This window comes from Sminthopsis crassicaudata, chromosome 3, assembly GCF_048593235.1.
Source record: "Sminthopsis crassicaudata isolate SCR6 chromosome 3, ASM4859323v1, whole genome shotgun sequence".
Taxonomy (NCBI): Eukaryota; Metazoa; Chordata; class Mammalia; order Dasyuromorphia; family Dasyuridae; genus Sminthopsis; species Sminthopsis crassicaudata.
The window spans coordinates 293,831,157-293,849,035 of NC_133619.1; the positions used below are offsets into that span (position 1 = coordinate 293,831,157).

The 17,879-nt window shown below is 36.1% G+C and overlaps 1 protein-coding gene across 4 annotated transcripts in view; it reads right to left on the minus strand.

Moving 5' to 3' along the window:
• PDK3 (pyruvate dehydrogenase kinase 3) overlaps nt 1–17,879 on the minus strand; it is a 97,661-nt gene that overhangs the window by 21,199 nt on the left and 58,583 nt on the right. For 3 of the 4 annotated variants that reach the window (XM_074300902.1, XM_074300900.1, XM_074300903.1), the window contains exon 6: nt 6,585–6,662. The exons of the other annotated variant lie outside the window; for it this stretch is intronic. In XM_074300902.1, coding sequence (XP_074157003.1) covers nt 6,585–6,662 — 78 coding nt within the window. The remainder of the gene's footprint in view (nt 1–6,584; nt 6,663–17,879) is intronic. 4 annotated transcript variants of the gene reach the window in all.

A 17,879-nucleotide genomic window follows, 5' to 3' on the forward strand; every position in this document is an offset into this window, starting at 1 on the left:
TATACCATGTAGATTTTTTAAAAAGGTATCTATCTGCAGTGATAAAGGGAATTTCCTCATCTAAGTTCTCTACCCCAATTAAACTATAGGTAATTGAATAACAATTTCTTTTGCTAGAAGTCTACCACCTTAAAATAGCCAATTCTCATACTACAAAAGGTTCTGTTAAAATTATATCCTCTACACTAACTAAACAATTAAAAAACACATATTAAAAGTCTACCATGTTCAATACACTTCTCTAGGCACTAGGGATACAAAAACAATTAATGAAACGATACCTACTCACAAGGAGCTTGCAAAGACAAAAAAAGTAACAGCCCTTCTCCTGAAGGACTTTATATTTTTCTGTGGGGAATAAAGCATCAAATAGACTAGAAAATACAAGATAAACTTGAGGAGAAAGAGAATACTATTTTGGTGAAATCTGAAAATTCTTCTAGGTGTCACCTGAACTGAGTGGGAAATTAGAAAGTTAATCAACAAGTACTTATTAAGTGACTCTGTGCTACCCATCATTGTGATCAATAAATATTTATTGGATACATAAGGTGTACAAAGCATTGAACTAGATGCTAAAGGGGGATACAAAGAAACAAAGACATAATTCCTATCCTGATGGCAAACACAATATGCCTACAGTGGAGGTCCACATGGGAAAAAGTGTGAAATAAAGTTGGAATGGGAGGATAAGTTGTGAAGTAAATGAATGATGGGATGGAGGACTTGAGTTTGAACTTGGACTTTAGCCAAAACGTAGTAGGAGCCCACTGAAGGTTACTGAGCAAAGGAAAATTTAAATAATTCTATGTATAAGGCACAGTTTTAAAGAGATACAACAGGTACACAGATAAGAAAATACAATGGAAAGTTAAGTGGCAAAGAATACTAACAACTGGTGGATCAAAAATGATCCAAGATGGTCTAGAGAGTTGTGCTTTGAAGGTGGCAGGGATTCTTTTCTACAAAAAGTTTTATTGATGCCTTTTATTTTTATATCACAATTATTTCTAGATATTCTAATCCTGCCTCCTAAAATGAAGCTTCAACATATGAATTCTAAAGAAGTGAGGTGAAAAGGAAATATAAGGCAAATTTGGGAGATCATTTGTATAAAGGCAAAGAGGTGAGACACAGCAAAGGTAGGAGGGGGTTTGAATAGAAGAAAAAGTATACAAAGGGGGTGAAAATAAATATAACTGAAATGGTAAATGGGAGCCAGATTGCAGAGAGCTATATATTTAAAGTTTATAATTTTGCATTTTGTCTGAACTGCTGAAAGTTCAAGTAGGCAAGTAACGTATTAAATCTATGTTTTAGGAAAATCAATTTGAGAGCTTTTTGGAAGATGACTTAGGAGAGGGACTGGAAGCAAGGAGACCAATCCCAAAGTTACCATAATAGCACAGATGAATGGTGATGTGGGCCTGAATGAGGGTCATCAGGGAACCACTAGAATTACTGAGAACGGAAATGATATGGTTAGATTAGTGCTTTAGGAAAATTACTTTGGCAGCTTGGTGGTGGAGGAACTGGAAGGGAGAAGAAAACTGAAGCATGGAGACCAATCAGAAGGTTTTTGCAATAGTGTAGATGAAAGGTGATAAGCATTTGAACCTGTGTGGTGGTTGTGTGAGCAAAGAGAAGGACAAGGATGCAAAAAGAAACAAGAAGCCTGGACAACTAAATAAGACAAACTACATTACAAAAGAACTGTATAGGAGAAAGAACAAAAAAGAGTCCATCGAATAAATGCAGAACTGGGAAAAAAGGGGCCAATTTTGGAGAAAAAGTAAGGGATAGCAAATCTAGGATTCCACTGGATTACATACATACATACATACATACATACATACATACATACATTGTCCGAGTTGCACAAAATGGGCTGTAATGTGCATCATTGATGAAAAAACATACATAAGACTTTCATAAATTCATAAAAGTGTTGTAGTAAAAGAGGCCTTCACCATGACTTGGAAGTTATGGTCCTCTACTAAGCTAGAAAGCTTAGCAACAGATATGTTATCACGGCCATGCATGTTGGACTGATACATATTTAATACCTGAAGAGTGTCCACCAAGTAATCTTTTTTCATCTATAATATCTCACAAACACTATTTTTACTAAGATAGGGAGGATTTCACTGTACATTATTAGAAGGTGTGCCCACACCAATGAAATTGTGAATCCTCAGAAGTCCTTATCTGAAAGAGAGATATAGAATTGTAGTCAAAAAAAGGGTGGGAGGGGGGAGAGAAGAAATTCAGGATGTTCTAGATAGAGCTACGTCATGAGGATGTGGCCTATGCTTCATTAACACCAAATCTCAGATTTGGACGAGACTTTAGAGGACACTTAATTTAATCCACATTTGAAGTAAAACCCCTTCCACAACATATATGACAAATGGTTGTCCAACCTTTCTGAAAACCCTAATCTAGCTAATATGAACCCATTACTTCTCAAGGCAGCCCACTGTATACTTCTGATTAGCTCTAATTGTCAGAAAGTTTTTTGTTACATCCAACATAAAGATCTGCCTCTCTGCAATTCCCACTTATGGTGCCTATTTCTGCATTCTAGGACAAAAAGAGCAAGTTTTATTCCTATTTCGTGTTAGACCTCTTAATATTTAAAGATACCTAACAAGTTCTCTTTTAATCATTTACATATCTTCCTTTCTCTAATCCAAATGTTTCTGGTACCTTCAATTCTTTATAGTGTGATCTTGAGACCCTTCACAATCCTAGTAGCTTCTTCCAGAAGCCTCCCAACTTATCAATGTCTTTTCTAAAATATGATACACTAAATCTAACATAAAACTCTAAGTTTGATTTGACCAACCAGGATTAAAGGCAGTATCACATTAAGAACATTTTGCTTCTCAACATAGACAAAGATGATGTTGGCTTTCCAGGCCACTATATCACAGTGTAGACTGACCTCAGGATTGCAACCCATTAACTGCTCCCACCCTCCACCCCAATCAATACTTTTGGGAAAACTACTGTATGTCCATGACTTCCCTATCTTAAACCTGCAAATTTTTAAACTAAAGCATAAGTATTTTAAATTATTTCTACTAAATACCATTTTTAGTAAATTCAGCCCAACATTCTATATTGTAGAGATCATAACCCTGCCACTAACATGTTAGCTATTCCTCCCAGTTTAACGCCTTCTAAAAATTGGCTAAGAATGCCATATATATATATATTAGCTTTTTATTTACAAGATATATGCATAGGTAATTTTTCAGCATTGACCCTTGTGAAACCTTTTGTTTCAATTTTCCCCCTTCATCCCTCCACTCTCTCCCCCAGATATGCCATCTACATTTTTAAGAAACTGTTAAAATTCTAAATGTTAAGAAGACCAAGCACAGATATCTGGAGACCTCTACTAAAGATCTCTATCTAAACATAAATGGACTTATTAATGGCTATTCTATGAATGTTGTTCTATAGTGTAGCTCATGTTTCTCCTCCTTATCCAAAAGAACAGTACCAGAGTCTTCACATACCTTTCTAAAACCCACAAAAAGAAAACCTATAGAAATCCTTTTTGACACTAATTTTATTATATTATAGTATGAATGCATTTAGAATGGAAACATTTAAATAGAACTCTAAATGTGACTCAAACATTTTCAGGCACTATCCAGCAATTTCTTATTTTTATTTATATAGAAAAAACTTTTACTCATCACATGTGAGGAATATTCTTTAAAGAATTTTCCAAAATAATATATGCTTCTATTAGATGAGATAGTAACAAACTAATACTATCTTATGCTAAATTTAATTAGAAAAGAGGGCTTCAAAAATTACCAATGAGGTATTACCAGAATTAGGGTTTGTTTTGTTGTTTTTAAATCTTATTATAGAGGCACTCAATTTGCCCAATGTGACATCTTGACTAGTAATGAATGTGCAACATAGCTGGATGATATCTTGGAATCAATAAGAAAAAACTTGTTACTGTAGATTTCAGAGGAAATAATGTTGCCATCAACTCAAAAGAGCAATTTGTTGCTATCTGGGAATTTAAGTTCCATTAGTTTGACAAATATAAATCAGGACAGGTCAAATCACACCCAACCAGTAGGAAGAGACACAGAGGGATTACTAAAATATTTCTAATCAGGGAAGTGTAAACCAAGTCCACTTAACTGGTATGGCAAGCTTATGTAGAAAAGGAATGCAACTCTTCCTGGAGTATTTATCCCATTCCCAACAACACAATCTGAAAACAAGGAAATGCATTCACATCGTTATTTCTCTCATATTAGACTGCTCTACTACCTTCAGCAGGGACTGAGCTGTTCCTTTCAGAGTAATGCAGAGAGTTCTGGGAGGTCCCAGCCTCCCTAGGAGAGGAAATCTATTACACTCCAGAGAGGTAATGTGGCAAAGTAAATAACAAGCTGGATGCTAAGTTGGGAAGACTTGGTTTCCATTTTCATTTTGACATACTTTCCTATACCAGGAGCTTTCTACACAAATGAAGTCACAGTTATAATTAAAAAAAAAACAAACAAAAACAAACCTAACCTGCACTAGAGAATTAGATGCTGCTCATCTAAACCACAAACAATTAATAGTTTTTATAGGACAGAAGTGACCTCTAAAAGTCTATAGCTACCTCCCACCCTACCTCATCAACATTTTAGTTCAAGAGAATGAAAAACTACTATAGACAGGTGATAGTCAGGAGGAACCCAAAACATCTTGCTCAAATCCAATTAAAACTTATTATTTTCTAAAGCTGAAGGATATTTCAATTAAATGAATTTTTAATAAGTACCTATTCATTAGCTTTTCCATCCCCAAAACCCCCAAATCCCACATATTAAAGATTTACTATTTTCAGAATACTGAATTAGATCTGAGGGTTAAAAAAAAGTTTAGATAAGACAATATCCAAGTATTTGTATCCACATACAAGTTTAGCACAATTAATGAGCAAGACATTTCACCTCTGAGGGCCTCAACTGTCTCATTTATTAGTGAAGAGGTTGAACCAGATGTTCTCAAAGGTCTATCTGAGCTAGAAATCATCTCATGTTGTGTGCTTGATGTCATGAGGAATGCAAACTCCCAAATCCATAGGATTAAAAGGGTTTTAGACAGCTTATAGTTATGTTACAGAGATGAAATGAACAAAAAGTGATATAAGAACATTAGTAATTGTCAGAATATATAAGAATTAAGTTATAAGAACTCAGAAAAGGCAAATATAATGTGGGTCCGATTAATCAGGTCAGGATAATTTTATGGTAGAACCTAAACTAAGCTTTCAAAGATGTGAACAGAAGGAAAAAGGAAAATCACTTTCATGAGGGTAATGATATGAGTAAAAATAAATTATAAATAAACACGTTAGGTTCACAGAACAGCCAGAAGAGGCACCAAATGCCCTCAAAAGTACATGTTGGGGAGTGGGGAAATAATATTGTTTCCTTGGTGCCTAATGGAATAACTGTTACAATGGCAAGGACTTAAAAGTCTTGTGGAATGAATTAATATGAAAGTTCAACAAAGGAATTTATACTCAGTAGATAAGGGGGAATTATTTTATATTTTTGGACTGGAGAATAACATGATAAAACATTTGTTAAGAAAAACTAGTTTGGCTTTATTCAGACACAACAAATATGAGAATTTGTTATTCCTGACTATACGTATTTGTTGTAAAGATTTTTGTTTTTCTTTGTCATTTTTTCCCCCTGTGTGTGTGGCAAGTGTGTGGGAGAATAAAGCTAGTGAAAAGGTTGCTGTATAAATGAATGAAAAGAAAAAAAGAATTATCAAAGCATTGTTTAATGAATAGAAAAAAAAAGCAAAAATTAGAAGGGAGCATAAAACTTGGGTACTTGGAAAGTTCCATGTTGAAGTTATTATATACTTAAAAATCAAATGAAATGTATTGGAAATTTACAGTTTCATGTATAAACATCCTTTTTTTGGGGGGGGGTTTCTACTTTTATAAAGAAATGCTTATTTTAATAAGTGTTTAGTTTCAAATTTTAAAAATAAATTATTTTTAAAAATTGGCCAGGCAAAAGGATGCAGGATGAATTAGAAGGGTACTATCAGCAGAAGTAGGAAAAGAAGAGAGAAGGCTTTTCCTGAAACAAGACATGCCATCTCCTGACTATGGATGATTTTCCCTGCTTCCTGGTTTCCCTGGACTTCTTTCAAATTCCCACTAAAATATCACCTTCTACAGAAGCCATTCTTGATCTCCCTCAATTCTAGTGTCTTTTCTCTGCTGATTATTTCCAATGTCTTTTCCGTATAGTTTGTTTGTACATACTTATTTGAATAGTCTCCTACATTAGACTTTGAGCTGCTTTAGAGTATAGACTGTCTTCTGCCTTTCTTTTATATCTCTAGATCTTAACATAGTGCATGATACATAGTAGAGGCTTAATAAATGTTTAAGGAAACAGAGGCTCAGAAAGTTTCAAGGCACTCTCTCAATGTTACATAAGTAGCCATTTATACAGTACATGTTAGGTCATATTAGCGGCAACTAAAAAATGTTCTACATATAAGGACAAAAATTTTATTTTTACCATTGAATTCTTCAATTTCCAATTCTGGGGCTACCATATAATACTGTTCGCAAAGCATCTTGGCTGTTTCATATGCATCTGCAAGAGAACATTTTTTTTTTTTTAAGTTGTATTATTTTTCTGGAAGAATGGAGAATACATATAATATGTAAATATAGATATTTTAAGGATCCAATTTTTATTATTTCTTTTTTATACCCTAAAACAAAAAAAGGACAAAAAAAGAGATATTTTACATACATATTTTAAAGTATTATCCTACATCATTCATTTAATAAATAACATGAACCTCTACAATGACTAGAGTATTCTGAGTATAGATAATTAAAAGTATAAGAAATGACCCCTTCTCTCTTATGAAACTTAGAATTTTGGTCAAAAAGTCAAAACATTCACACAAACAAATCCAAGTTCACATGTAATATATGAACAATTTAGAAGTCCTATAAGATTTCAGAAGTAAAAGTTAACTTGTAGCTATAGGGATCAAAGCTTTCATGGAAAAAGTGGGCTCCTCTTTATTGAACTTCTCTCTGAAGGAGTTGGGAAGGGATACAATGGGAAATGTAAGTGATCTAAAAACAAAACAAATTAATAATTTTAAAATTACATAAAAATAATATAATATATAAAACATTTTCACACTTAATATAAAGAAAAAAGATATCAATAATTTAAAATGCAAAACAAAGAAAGTTACCAAAATGCTAGAGAGATTTTCTATGGTGCATTTATAATAAGTCACACAGCATGTGAATATTTGGACTGCTTTCAATCTGACTCAATGAAGGTAAATTATAGAACATTCAAAAGTATCCAAGTAAAGTGTATGTCTGCCTTATAGCTACTAAGGCTGAGATGACTTCAAGGATTTTATATTTGTTTTCTCATTCTAGATAGCAACTAATATGTCACCTTTGTATAAAGAAAACATGGAAGGTACAAGAAAAAGAATGAAGTGGCATTTATTATGACATCACAGAGCATATTTGAAGCCTATGGTGAATATTCACTCAAGGCAAATTTCTGTTTTGTTTTGAACTGTAAAAAACTCATAATATAGGAGATAAAGAGCTGCCACTAGAATTGCCACAGGATTAAGCTATGCATCTGACACCTACTAGGCATGTGACTTAGCCTGTTAGTGCCTCCATTTATTATTACAGGTGATCTGCCAATCTGAATCAGTGGAAGTAATTTCCATATAGTAAATTCCTTAAATCAGTAAAAACCACAGGTCTAGTCCAAAGTGGCAAGTGAAGACCAGGTCTAAATTGCAAATTCTTTGAAGAAGAGAACAGAGAACTCTAAGGGATCTGTTTCCCATTACACATCCCTAGCCATCCTATTTCATTTTAGGCAGAAATTCAGAAAAGAACAGAGTTAAATGGTTTTGTAGTGAGATCTGCAAAGGAACTGGGGTAATGATACAGGCAGTTACTGAGAGTATATATCATAAATGATTCTCCCAATATTAGGTACTCTTTTCAGGTGATGGGAAATTGAGTTGGGTTGAAAAGGTCAAATTTGTATAACATCTCATTATCATTCAAAACTGCTGTATGACAAAAAGGGAACCACAATCTAGTAGAGGCAATCCTCTGAAAACTTTCTAAAGCTTTATTTCACTATTAACTGCTAGAGTTTTCATACTCTGCCCCATTACACTCAAAACAGATGAGACATTTTGACAACTATAAAACACTACTGTCTACACCATGAACATATTTGTTCCTTTAGTTTAAACTGTTTTTTTTTTTCCCTTATCCAGGGGTACATGGAAACTCTGAAACTCATATCTGATATATAACCAAGCTGTGTTACTGTGGGCCTCCATCCAATGCTAAAAGAGTATAAAAAGGAGAGGTATCTGCTTTCTTTATCTTGCAATATCAGCAGTAGGAGCACTTGGCACAGATTTCAACACCAGTGAAGTTTAAGTTATATCTAGGATACTAGGGGTATTGTTATAGGCTTCTTTAAGACTTTATACAACAGTCAACAGAGGTAGGGGTAGAAGGAAGTGGGGAGGAAGATGTACAGCCTAAATCTGGTACATTACAGTATATATTTGTTTAATTTAAATCTCTAAAAGGATTCTTAACAAAACCTTGGAATTATACTCAATGTCAAGTTTTTAAAATCTGTAATAGTATAGTAGAATATATAAAATTTTGAAATGCAAAACCTCAAAGGAAAAAAATACTTGCTTTTTGTGTTAGCAAAGAGCACCAAGATATGCTGCATCTCCATCTAGTGACAGTTGTTAGCACAGAGTAGGAGAGTAGGAGACTCAGTATTCAAAATCACATTCCTCCAGATTTTCAATGTTAGTGCTAACAGTAGAAACTTTTTTAGCTATCAACGGATATTTTACAAAATCAATTAATAATTGCCATAATTCATGACATATTCTTATTAAAAAGTAGGATCCTATCCTTCAGAAAAACCTACTATATTATAAGATTTGCTCAATTCTAAGAAACAACTAAAAAACTATTTTCACAGCAATGACAGTGAAATCTTTACCAGTGCACTCACAAAACCAGAGTTTAAGAGATCATTGTTGCATTTAGTTCTATATCCTCTTCTCTACTTCCTCTATACTGTTTTGCTTGATAATCTGACATGCATTTAACAATCATCTCCATGTAGATGACTCTCAGATTTATTTGCCCAGCTCTAATCTCTCTGCTGATATATATAGGCATCTCCAACTGCCTACGGGGAATTCTTGAGCTCAACATCTTATAAACATCTTAAATTCAATATTAAATTCAAAACTCTTCTCTCCTTACTACCCCCCCCCCAACTCTCCTTTGTAATGACTAATTTCAAGGGTACTAGCATACTATTAGTCACCTGGTTTTGAAACCAAGGTATCACCATTGACTTCTCTCTCTCTCAATCTCTATATCCAACTAATTCCAAAATTCTGTTTATTCTGCCTTCATAATCTCTCTTATACAGGCCTTCTTTTCTCTTGGTGTAGGCCAGTCTTTCTGTCCATATATAGTCCATATTCCATTCAGCTGTTAAAGTGATCTTCCCAAAGCACAAATCTGAGCATGTTACCCCTGACTTCTAGAAGTTTACAATCTAGTTAAGGAAATAAGATATTTACTCTGAAATGTAGAAGGTAACATGAAAAAATTTATATCAGATATTTCACAAAGAAAACAACAGAATCACAGATAGATAAATTTTACAGATGTATATAATATATATATTATACACAGAAATTTATAAAAATAAATATAAAGAAAACTAAGGCTAAAAAATGATAGAAAATTGTAGAAAGGGTTACAAAAGGACACAGGACAAAAGTAACTCTTTTGTACTATCCTTTTAAAATATAAAGGATTTGGGAATGATTTTTCCCACTATTTTTTAAAACTGTGATTTTTTTTTTTTTTTGGGGGGGGATATAAACTCTTTTGTTTATTTTTTAACACTCATTACAGCCTGGCCCCTTCTTAGTAGTTTTAAAATACCCTTCTGCTCTCCATGTACTTTAAGATTTATTTAAGGTTCTTCATTAAAATAGTTAATTTAATATTCTTCATTAAAACATTCATCTCCTGCCTCAGTGGTTTTGAATTGGCCACTCTTCCCTTACTCCCACCTGGAATGCTTTCCCTCTAACTCTTAAGATTTCCTGACATTTTTTCAGACTCTTACTAGAGATCTCTTTCAGTTTCACAGCTACTATTGCCTTCCCTCTGAAATCACCTTCCATCTTTACCTTAAACAGACTGATTTGGTTTCCCCATTAGACTGTAAGCCTTTTGAGGATAGAGGCTGTTTTTATTTTTGTTTTCTATTTCCAGCATATAATTCAGTATCTGGCATGAAGTGCTTAATATATGCTTGTTGACTGGCTATTAAGTTTACAATAAAAATAGAAGACATTCACAAATAATTACAACATAAGACAATATATGGAAAGTGCCATGGCATATGGCATAACTTTAAAAGAGGTTTCACAAAGCTGATCTCTTGTCATTTACTCTGTTCCACCGTTCCTTCCATCTACCTCAAACTTTCAAAGATAGGAGTTTTCAGGGAGAGTCACTTAAAAGAAGAAGCTCATCTCATTACTGTACTCAGAACTGGGCAGGCCGCATCTATGCCATTCAGTTTGGAGCCTTAGCCAAGTACAGGTCCAAGGAGGAAATTAAGGAAAACTCTGAACCCTATGAAGAAATAACTTGGTTTGAGAGATGTAAGGGCCCTTTAAATGGGCGGACACAGTGCATCGGGAGATTGAGGCCCAGAAGTAATTTCTGTGGATATTAGGACTGCCCTTGGGCGGGATCCTGGCCATATTGAGATAGTTTCGTAATGGGTGACTCTCTCGCTGATTGGCTGTGTGTGTGACCTCACAGGCCCTATGTAAGCCCACTGCAGGCAGCAACCGCCCTCTTTAACCTCGTGCTGTTCACCCTGGCTCCCTAGCCTGGGTGGCCAAGCCAAGATGGGTAGCCAAAAGAGGTAAGGGTTTTGGTAGTGAACACATGGGTCTTCTGACCAGGTGTTCATCAGGGAACCAACAAGTCAGGGCATCAGTTAGGGCATTATGTGAGTAGGTATAATAAAGGCTTTTAAGATTACATGTGGTTGTTCTTGAGTGCGCTACCGGTTACTAAGCTATAGATTCAAGAGATTGTGGCCAGAGACCTTAGAAGGCCTCAGAGGAGGCGAGCCGGGTAGAGCTCACACTGCAAAGGACAGTGGTCAAAGGTACTCTGGTGGGTCTAGGACAGACTAGTAATTGTAACTGCCAGGAGAGTACGTTACAGAGAGATACTTAAACGCATAAAGTCTAAAAAGAAGAATACCCTCATAACAGAACAGCCTCAAAAAAAAAAAAAAAAAAAAGTTCTAGCCACAGGGACTGAAGGATATCTGGAAGAAATGAAAAAAACGAGGAACAGAATGGAAAAGCTAGGGAGGAAAGGCTGTTAAGGAAAACTTAACACCTTAGGATAGTAGAAAACTTCAATCAAGAACTTAATGCCCTGAAAACTAGAATGGAATAGACAAAAAAATGACTCAACAAGACAACAAACAATATTAAAACAAAAGCAAAAACTTTTAAAATAGCATAAGAAAATCTAAGTAGTATAATGTCAAAAACACTTGACTTAGAAAACAGGCAAAGTTAAGAATTCATAAGAACTATCAAAAATATAAAAATATAATTAATATATATAAAAATTATAATTTAAAAATCCATGTACCATACATATTTCAAGAAATTATAAATAAAAACTCCCAGAAATTTCAGATGACAAAGCAAAAATAGAATTCGCCAGACGAGTGGTAAAACCACAAAATAAAAACTTCCAGCAAAAAAACCACAAGTAATCAAAAGGAAGGACTTATACGATCTCCACAGTATCAGATAGTAGAATTATCTACTGGTTACCTTTGCCCCACCTCTTTTCAGCTTTCTTTTATGTATTGTCTTTCTGCATAAGAATGTTAGCTTTTTGAGGGCAGGGAACCATCCCATCCAGGAAGCACTGGGTAAGATAACATCTCTCCCTTCCCCCATCCTCTCTCTTCTCAAACCTCACCCCTTAGCAACCTGCTATTTAACTATATAGTGGGGAAGTGGGGATTCAAAACTTTTAAAATGGTACTTTGCCGGTGAGCTAGAGAAGCGAGTCACGCCCCTCCCATAGCTTTTACCTGGCTCTTAAAGGTGCTACAGCTTCCAGCCCTGCTGAAGCATGCTTGCTCCTGCATTAGAGCAATGTCTCCTGTCAGCTTTTTACTGTAGCAGCCTTTAAAATTAAGCTTTTCCATGCTCTCAAGGCTGGACAGAGGATTTTAAAACTGCCCATTTTTTTTCCTAGCCTCAGGGTGCATTTGCCTGCTTGTGGACAGATGAAAGCCTAGATATCTGCTCCACCTTTCTATGTCTCTCCTACCTAAGCTTGCAGGTGGGAACTTCTGACCTTTTGTGCTTAACTCCTATTTGTCTCCATTGGCATTCTATGCTCCCTGCCAATAATTAAAGATTTCTTTTCTAAAGTGAAGTTTTGGCCATGTTGTAGCTTCAAAAAAGAGACCTTTGTAATGTTGGCTGGGGAACAAAATTCCAAATCAAGGCAAATTAAAATTAATTGTTAAGAGAGTGAGGTTAATTTATTTTGTCTTTTTTTTTTTTTTTTTTAATTCTCATTCCCTGACTGCAGGCGGGAGATGAGTTAAAAGGGAGAGACTGAAACTATTTTGAAAACTCCTTAACTACTTTTAATTTGACGCCTCTCTAGAATCTTTCTCTTCTGATGTGCTACAGTTCTTTTACTGCCTCAGTTTCCTTAAACTGATCTCTTTCTTGCCTCAACTTATCTGGCATTTCAGTCCATGAAGCCCAGGGACTATAGAATATGAATAGATTCTCTTGCAAGCTGCCTATTAGAAAATGGCTTAATTAACACCTGAACTCTGGGTAGAATCTCTCTCTCACCCAACCCCCAACTTTCTTTTCAGGAGTCACGTATCTCCAATTAGGGTCTGACTTTTCTAAATGCTCCAATGCCCCCACACCCAATCCACTAAAGGATGGGTGGGGTAGGATCTTTGTCTTTCACCTGACCCACTGTTCTTTGCTAAGTACCTTGTTAGCCTGGGGTAAGCTAGCTGCCTTCCCCCTCCTTCTGCCTCTTGGAAATGGAGTGGGGAAGGGCCACGTGGAATTCCCCCACACCCACTAGTCAGGGTTCCAGCCTCTAGTTGCAGAGGCTTGGCTTTGGCAAAAGATTTCAAGATAGACCTGCCTTTAAGTTAATTGATCTATTTTTAAGACTTGTTAAAACTAGGGGATTTGCTAAAACTGTTTAACTGTTGCTGTATGAGAGAAACTTTAACTATTGCTGTATGAAACTATTGATGCTTTAAGAAATTTACTAGTCTGTTATGTATGATCTGATAATTTTTGTAAACAGGGGAGGAAGGAAACTGATTACAGCTGGTCAGGAAATTGAGAAAAACTGAAGTATTATTTCATTAAGTTCAGGCTGAATTGGAAACAATTTTACTCTTTGCTTAAAATTTACTAGACTATGATTTGTTAGGTTATTATTCTTTAGAAACAACCAAAAATCAGATACCTGTCCAAGGACTGGCAGTCTCTCTGATCTGTTTCTTAATTACTATTTCAGCATTTCGATATCAGGACTCTAATGGTTTGGGGTGGCCTGTCTTGGTCTAATTGCATAATTTATTCAGAAATCTGTTCCCTACTAGCAGCTCCTATCCAGAGAGAGAAGGGGACAAGTGGAGTTCCTCCAAGCCCCACTACTTCCGCCTCTTGGAGCCCCTTTTAGGGCAGCAGGACTGCCTTGAGCACTGCTACTCAAAAGAGGCTGAGTTTAATGCACAAATGACCACAGACCTAAAGACTGTCCATCTCTGGCTGAGATGCCCCCCAACTGCAGGGATTCAAACAGGGAGGCTTGTGTGTCTCCCTGAATGAGGAATGCTGTTTGATGCTAATAATTCTGGGGTTATCAGGGAGAAAATGGTTCTTGCCACAAATCCTTGTATTTTTATAGTCTTAGTCTGATTTATTTTTGTCCTAACTCAGTTTCCCTAATTGTCCTGCCTCAGCTCTGCCTCAGTTCTCCTGCTTCTCTGTTCTGAAAAACCTCCCTGGCCTCCTCATCAGTAGATCTGATAAGCGTAAAAGAACTTAGGCTTAGAATAGCAGAATGTCTCTCCTATCCCAAGCTATGGGAATGTCTTAAAAGATGCTGTCTCCCCGATTGTCATCTCTCTGGAGACCTACTCCAATAGTTTGATTGCTCTATTTTAGTCTTTGATATACTGTAACATAAACCCCCGCCCCCTATCATCAAGGTGGACAGCTCAATTTCCCGGGACTTGATTGATGCTTTCTGGAGTTCAAATGTTCAGCTGTATATTTACATTGAGACATCAATTATAGATATATCTGCTAAATAGACAAAAATCAAAAGTTTTTGTTGGATATCTCTCTCTCTCTCTCTCTCTCTCTCTCTCTCTCTCTCTCTCTCTCTCTCTCTCTCTCTCTCAGGGACGCCTAAAGAGAATGAAAGCTATAGAGTTGGGGGTCCGGTTATCGCCTCTTAATATAGAAATTCACTTGCCTTTAAAAACTCCACTGAACAGATTAGCTAATCTATCTTCACCCACCTTGAAAGGGCTTTCTTTGCTGCCAAGGAAACACACCCACCAAAGCTAGCTCCTTTCAAAGCAAACAAGATTGGGAAAGAGCAATAAAATTCAAACTTAATCTAGGTTTAAAAGTTTAATTCCTATTTTAAAGAACTTCTTGAATTCTTTTATGTAGAATTGGACATTCTGTATATGTTTAAGTTGATTGTTTTGGGTCAGAGCCTCTAAAATAATAAGTTTTTTTCCTTGTCCTTTTGAAAATGTTTCTGTTAAGGACAATATGTAATTTGGGATATTTTTCTATGTATTTTAAAAGCAAACTGATTTGTATGAATAATGTTCACTTATGAAACATCTATTTGGATATGATAATTGTTTAAGTTATGAACTTACTGGGACAAATTCCTTAGTATAAGGTTATGATAAATATTTGTTTAGAATTTATGTTCTTGCATTTTTTCCTCCTGTAACCGATTTCTAAGATCAGAGCAATAGTCAATAGAAATTGTTAATGCAATTCAATGATGTCATACCTTACTGTTTCCAGCCTGATTATATGTAATCATTGTATCCTAAATGCTTGGGCAAATAAGTATTTAGCCTGGTCATCTGTCTGTTACTGGACAATTAAGACCAAAACTATTGTTAACACCTGTTGGTTTCCCCTTTATCTCATTAACCTGAGACTCTACATTCTTCTCTTTTAAGGGCCACTCCTGTCTCCTGAAATAAACACTCAGAGCAGATATGCTTTTTTTTTTTTTTTTTAATCTCTCCCAGACTTAAGACTCCTGTAGGAAACTGTCTGAGGAGACCCGTCTCTGTCCTAAGTTTGAGCAGGAGGGAAACTGGAAAAACTACACCACAGAGGCTGAACTGGTCTCCTGGCATCCTGCTCCCTGGTAGGAAATTGGGGTCTGGCCCTGTTTCCTCTGTTTTCCCTCGACAGGAGCCAGTAAGCTCGGTAGGCTATGCTGATACTGTGCACCCCCTCTGATTCCTTTCACCCCTCCCCCATAAAAAGTGGGGAAACTAGGAAGGAAAAGATTCAGGATCTTTGCTTATTATTTTAAAGAAAAGCACCACTGTTAAAAGATTTCCAAGACCTTAAAGTGCATTCTTATCTTGAATAGATATTAAGGCCTCTTCCTTCCCCTGACTACTAAATCCACACCCAATTAGCAGTGAAAGGGCTAAGCTACAAATAATCTTTTCTCTCAGCATTTTCTCCTATTTCTCTTTGATAGCCCACAGAAGGGACCTGATGCATTTCTTGCTAAAGGCCCATTCCCCTGAATGTCACCATCTCCACCCTGGATGACATCCCACTTTTAATCTGTTCCCAAGATCTATTTTCTCTAGGCTTCAAACTCTGGATTATCAGCTGCCCTTCAGCCTGGAGAACACTGACTGGAGACAACTGACCAGGACACCCCCTAGATGCCCTGTTGCCATCCCTCACACCTCACGCCTCACCTCCTGGCATGAAACCCCAAATCTCTACGACCCTTGTCAGCTCGAAGCAGTTAAGAGGAGATCATCGCCCTTTTTCCCACATGCATCTGGAGGTGATGGTTTGAGGGGGGAAACAAGAAGACGGGACCCCACTACTCTGAAGATCTTTGGAGAAAATCTTCTACCTTGCCTCAAATGAGGGATACTGCCCCCCAGTTTTTTTTTAAATGAATTTAATTCTTAACTGTTTGAGGGGGGAAATGATGGGGCTGAGGTCCCTTTAAGATTCCTTTCTTATTTCCAAATCTCCCCCCATCCCCAATGGCTGAAGAAGCTAGGATCTTTTGATTCACAAATCCTGGTAAAAAACCACCATTTTGAATTCCAAAGATATCCAGGCTTTCCCCCAGCCCCCACCGTCTCCAAGCTAACTTGGGTTTTCCCAACGCCCACAGTTTAAACCCATTGAATTCTATTCAATGCTGACCCTGGCTAAAAACCGGCCAGGAACCTGGGACTCCGTACCCACCTTCAAGATCACCAAGAGCCCCCTATTATAAAAGGGGCTACTTTGGAGTCCACGCTTTGCAGAAGTCCTAAGCATGACGTCTTTTTTATCAATCTAGGTTTTCGGGCCTGTAAATTCCTTTACAGGGGACTCTTGTGCCATCACTTACTATCCTTGCACCGATCCAAAAGTGGTTCCGCCTTTCCTACCTCTCATCATGAAGACTGAATGTGGATCAATGAATACTATTTTCACTTTTCTATTCTTATGTTTTTTCCCTTTTGTTCTACTTTTTGTCTCTCAATATGACTCATACGCAGAATATTTTGCAGGTATGGGACACTAAGACCAAAAAAAAAAAAAAAAAAAAATTTAACCCAGTTCCTGTAGTGTAAGAATTTATAATTCATAAATTAAGATGTGATTCCATGCTTAATGTCACAGTATGTTCAAAAGGCTTTCTTCAAAAGTCTCAATGTACCAATACAAAGGAAAAAAAATTACTACCTAGATCCTTGAGGGGAAGGATTTCGTAAGATATTGTTGACCATTTTCCATCCCCTGCCCTAAATGAAACAAAGTAATTTTTAAGGTATCAGTGATAGTTGTTACATATGAACTCAAGCACTATAAATCTTTCTTCTTAGTCAGTCATTTTAACAATGCTCCTCATAGTACCCTAGAATCCTTTATTTAGTCACTACATTATACTCTGCTATGCTAACCATCTACTTTCTTACTCCACAGTCTACTCCACAGGCAGAAAGTAGCAAAGTCATGAGGACAAATTTATACTAAATTCACTAACACTTAGTAGGGTCTTAACAATTACTATCTGACTGACAGACTTTGACCTAACTAAATCACTACACTAAGCTTTTATTCCAAAGAAATCAAAGAAAAGGATTCCTGTGTATAATTATATTTAGAAGTTTTTCCCCCACTGGTAGGGGGTACTTACTGTACAACAAGAAATAATGGATAATTTTGGAAGAAATAGGAAAACCTCTATGAACTGACAGCAAAGTGAATAAAACTAAGCTAACAATTAATAAAATCATAAAATTATAGAAAATAATAATTCTGAAATCTTTTAGAATTCTGATCAATACAATCTTAAGTCATTAGTCCAAAAGAATGAAAATGAAACATGTCACTTACCT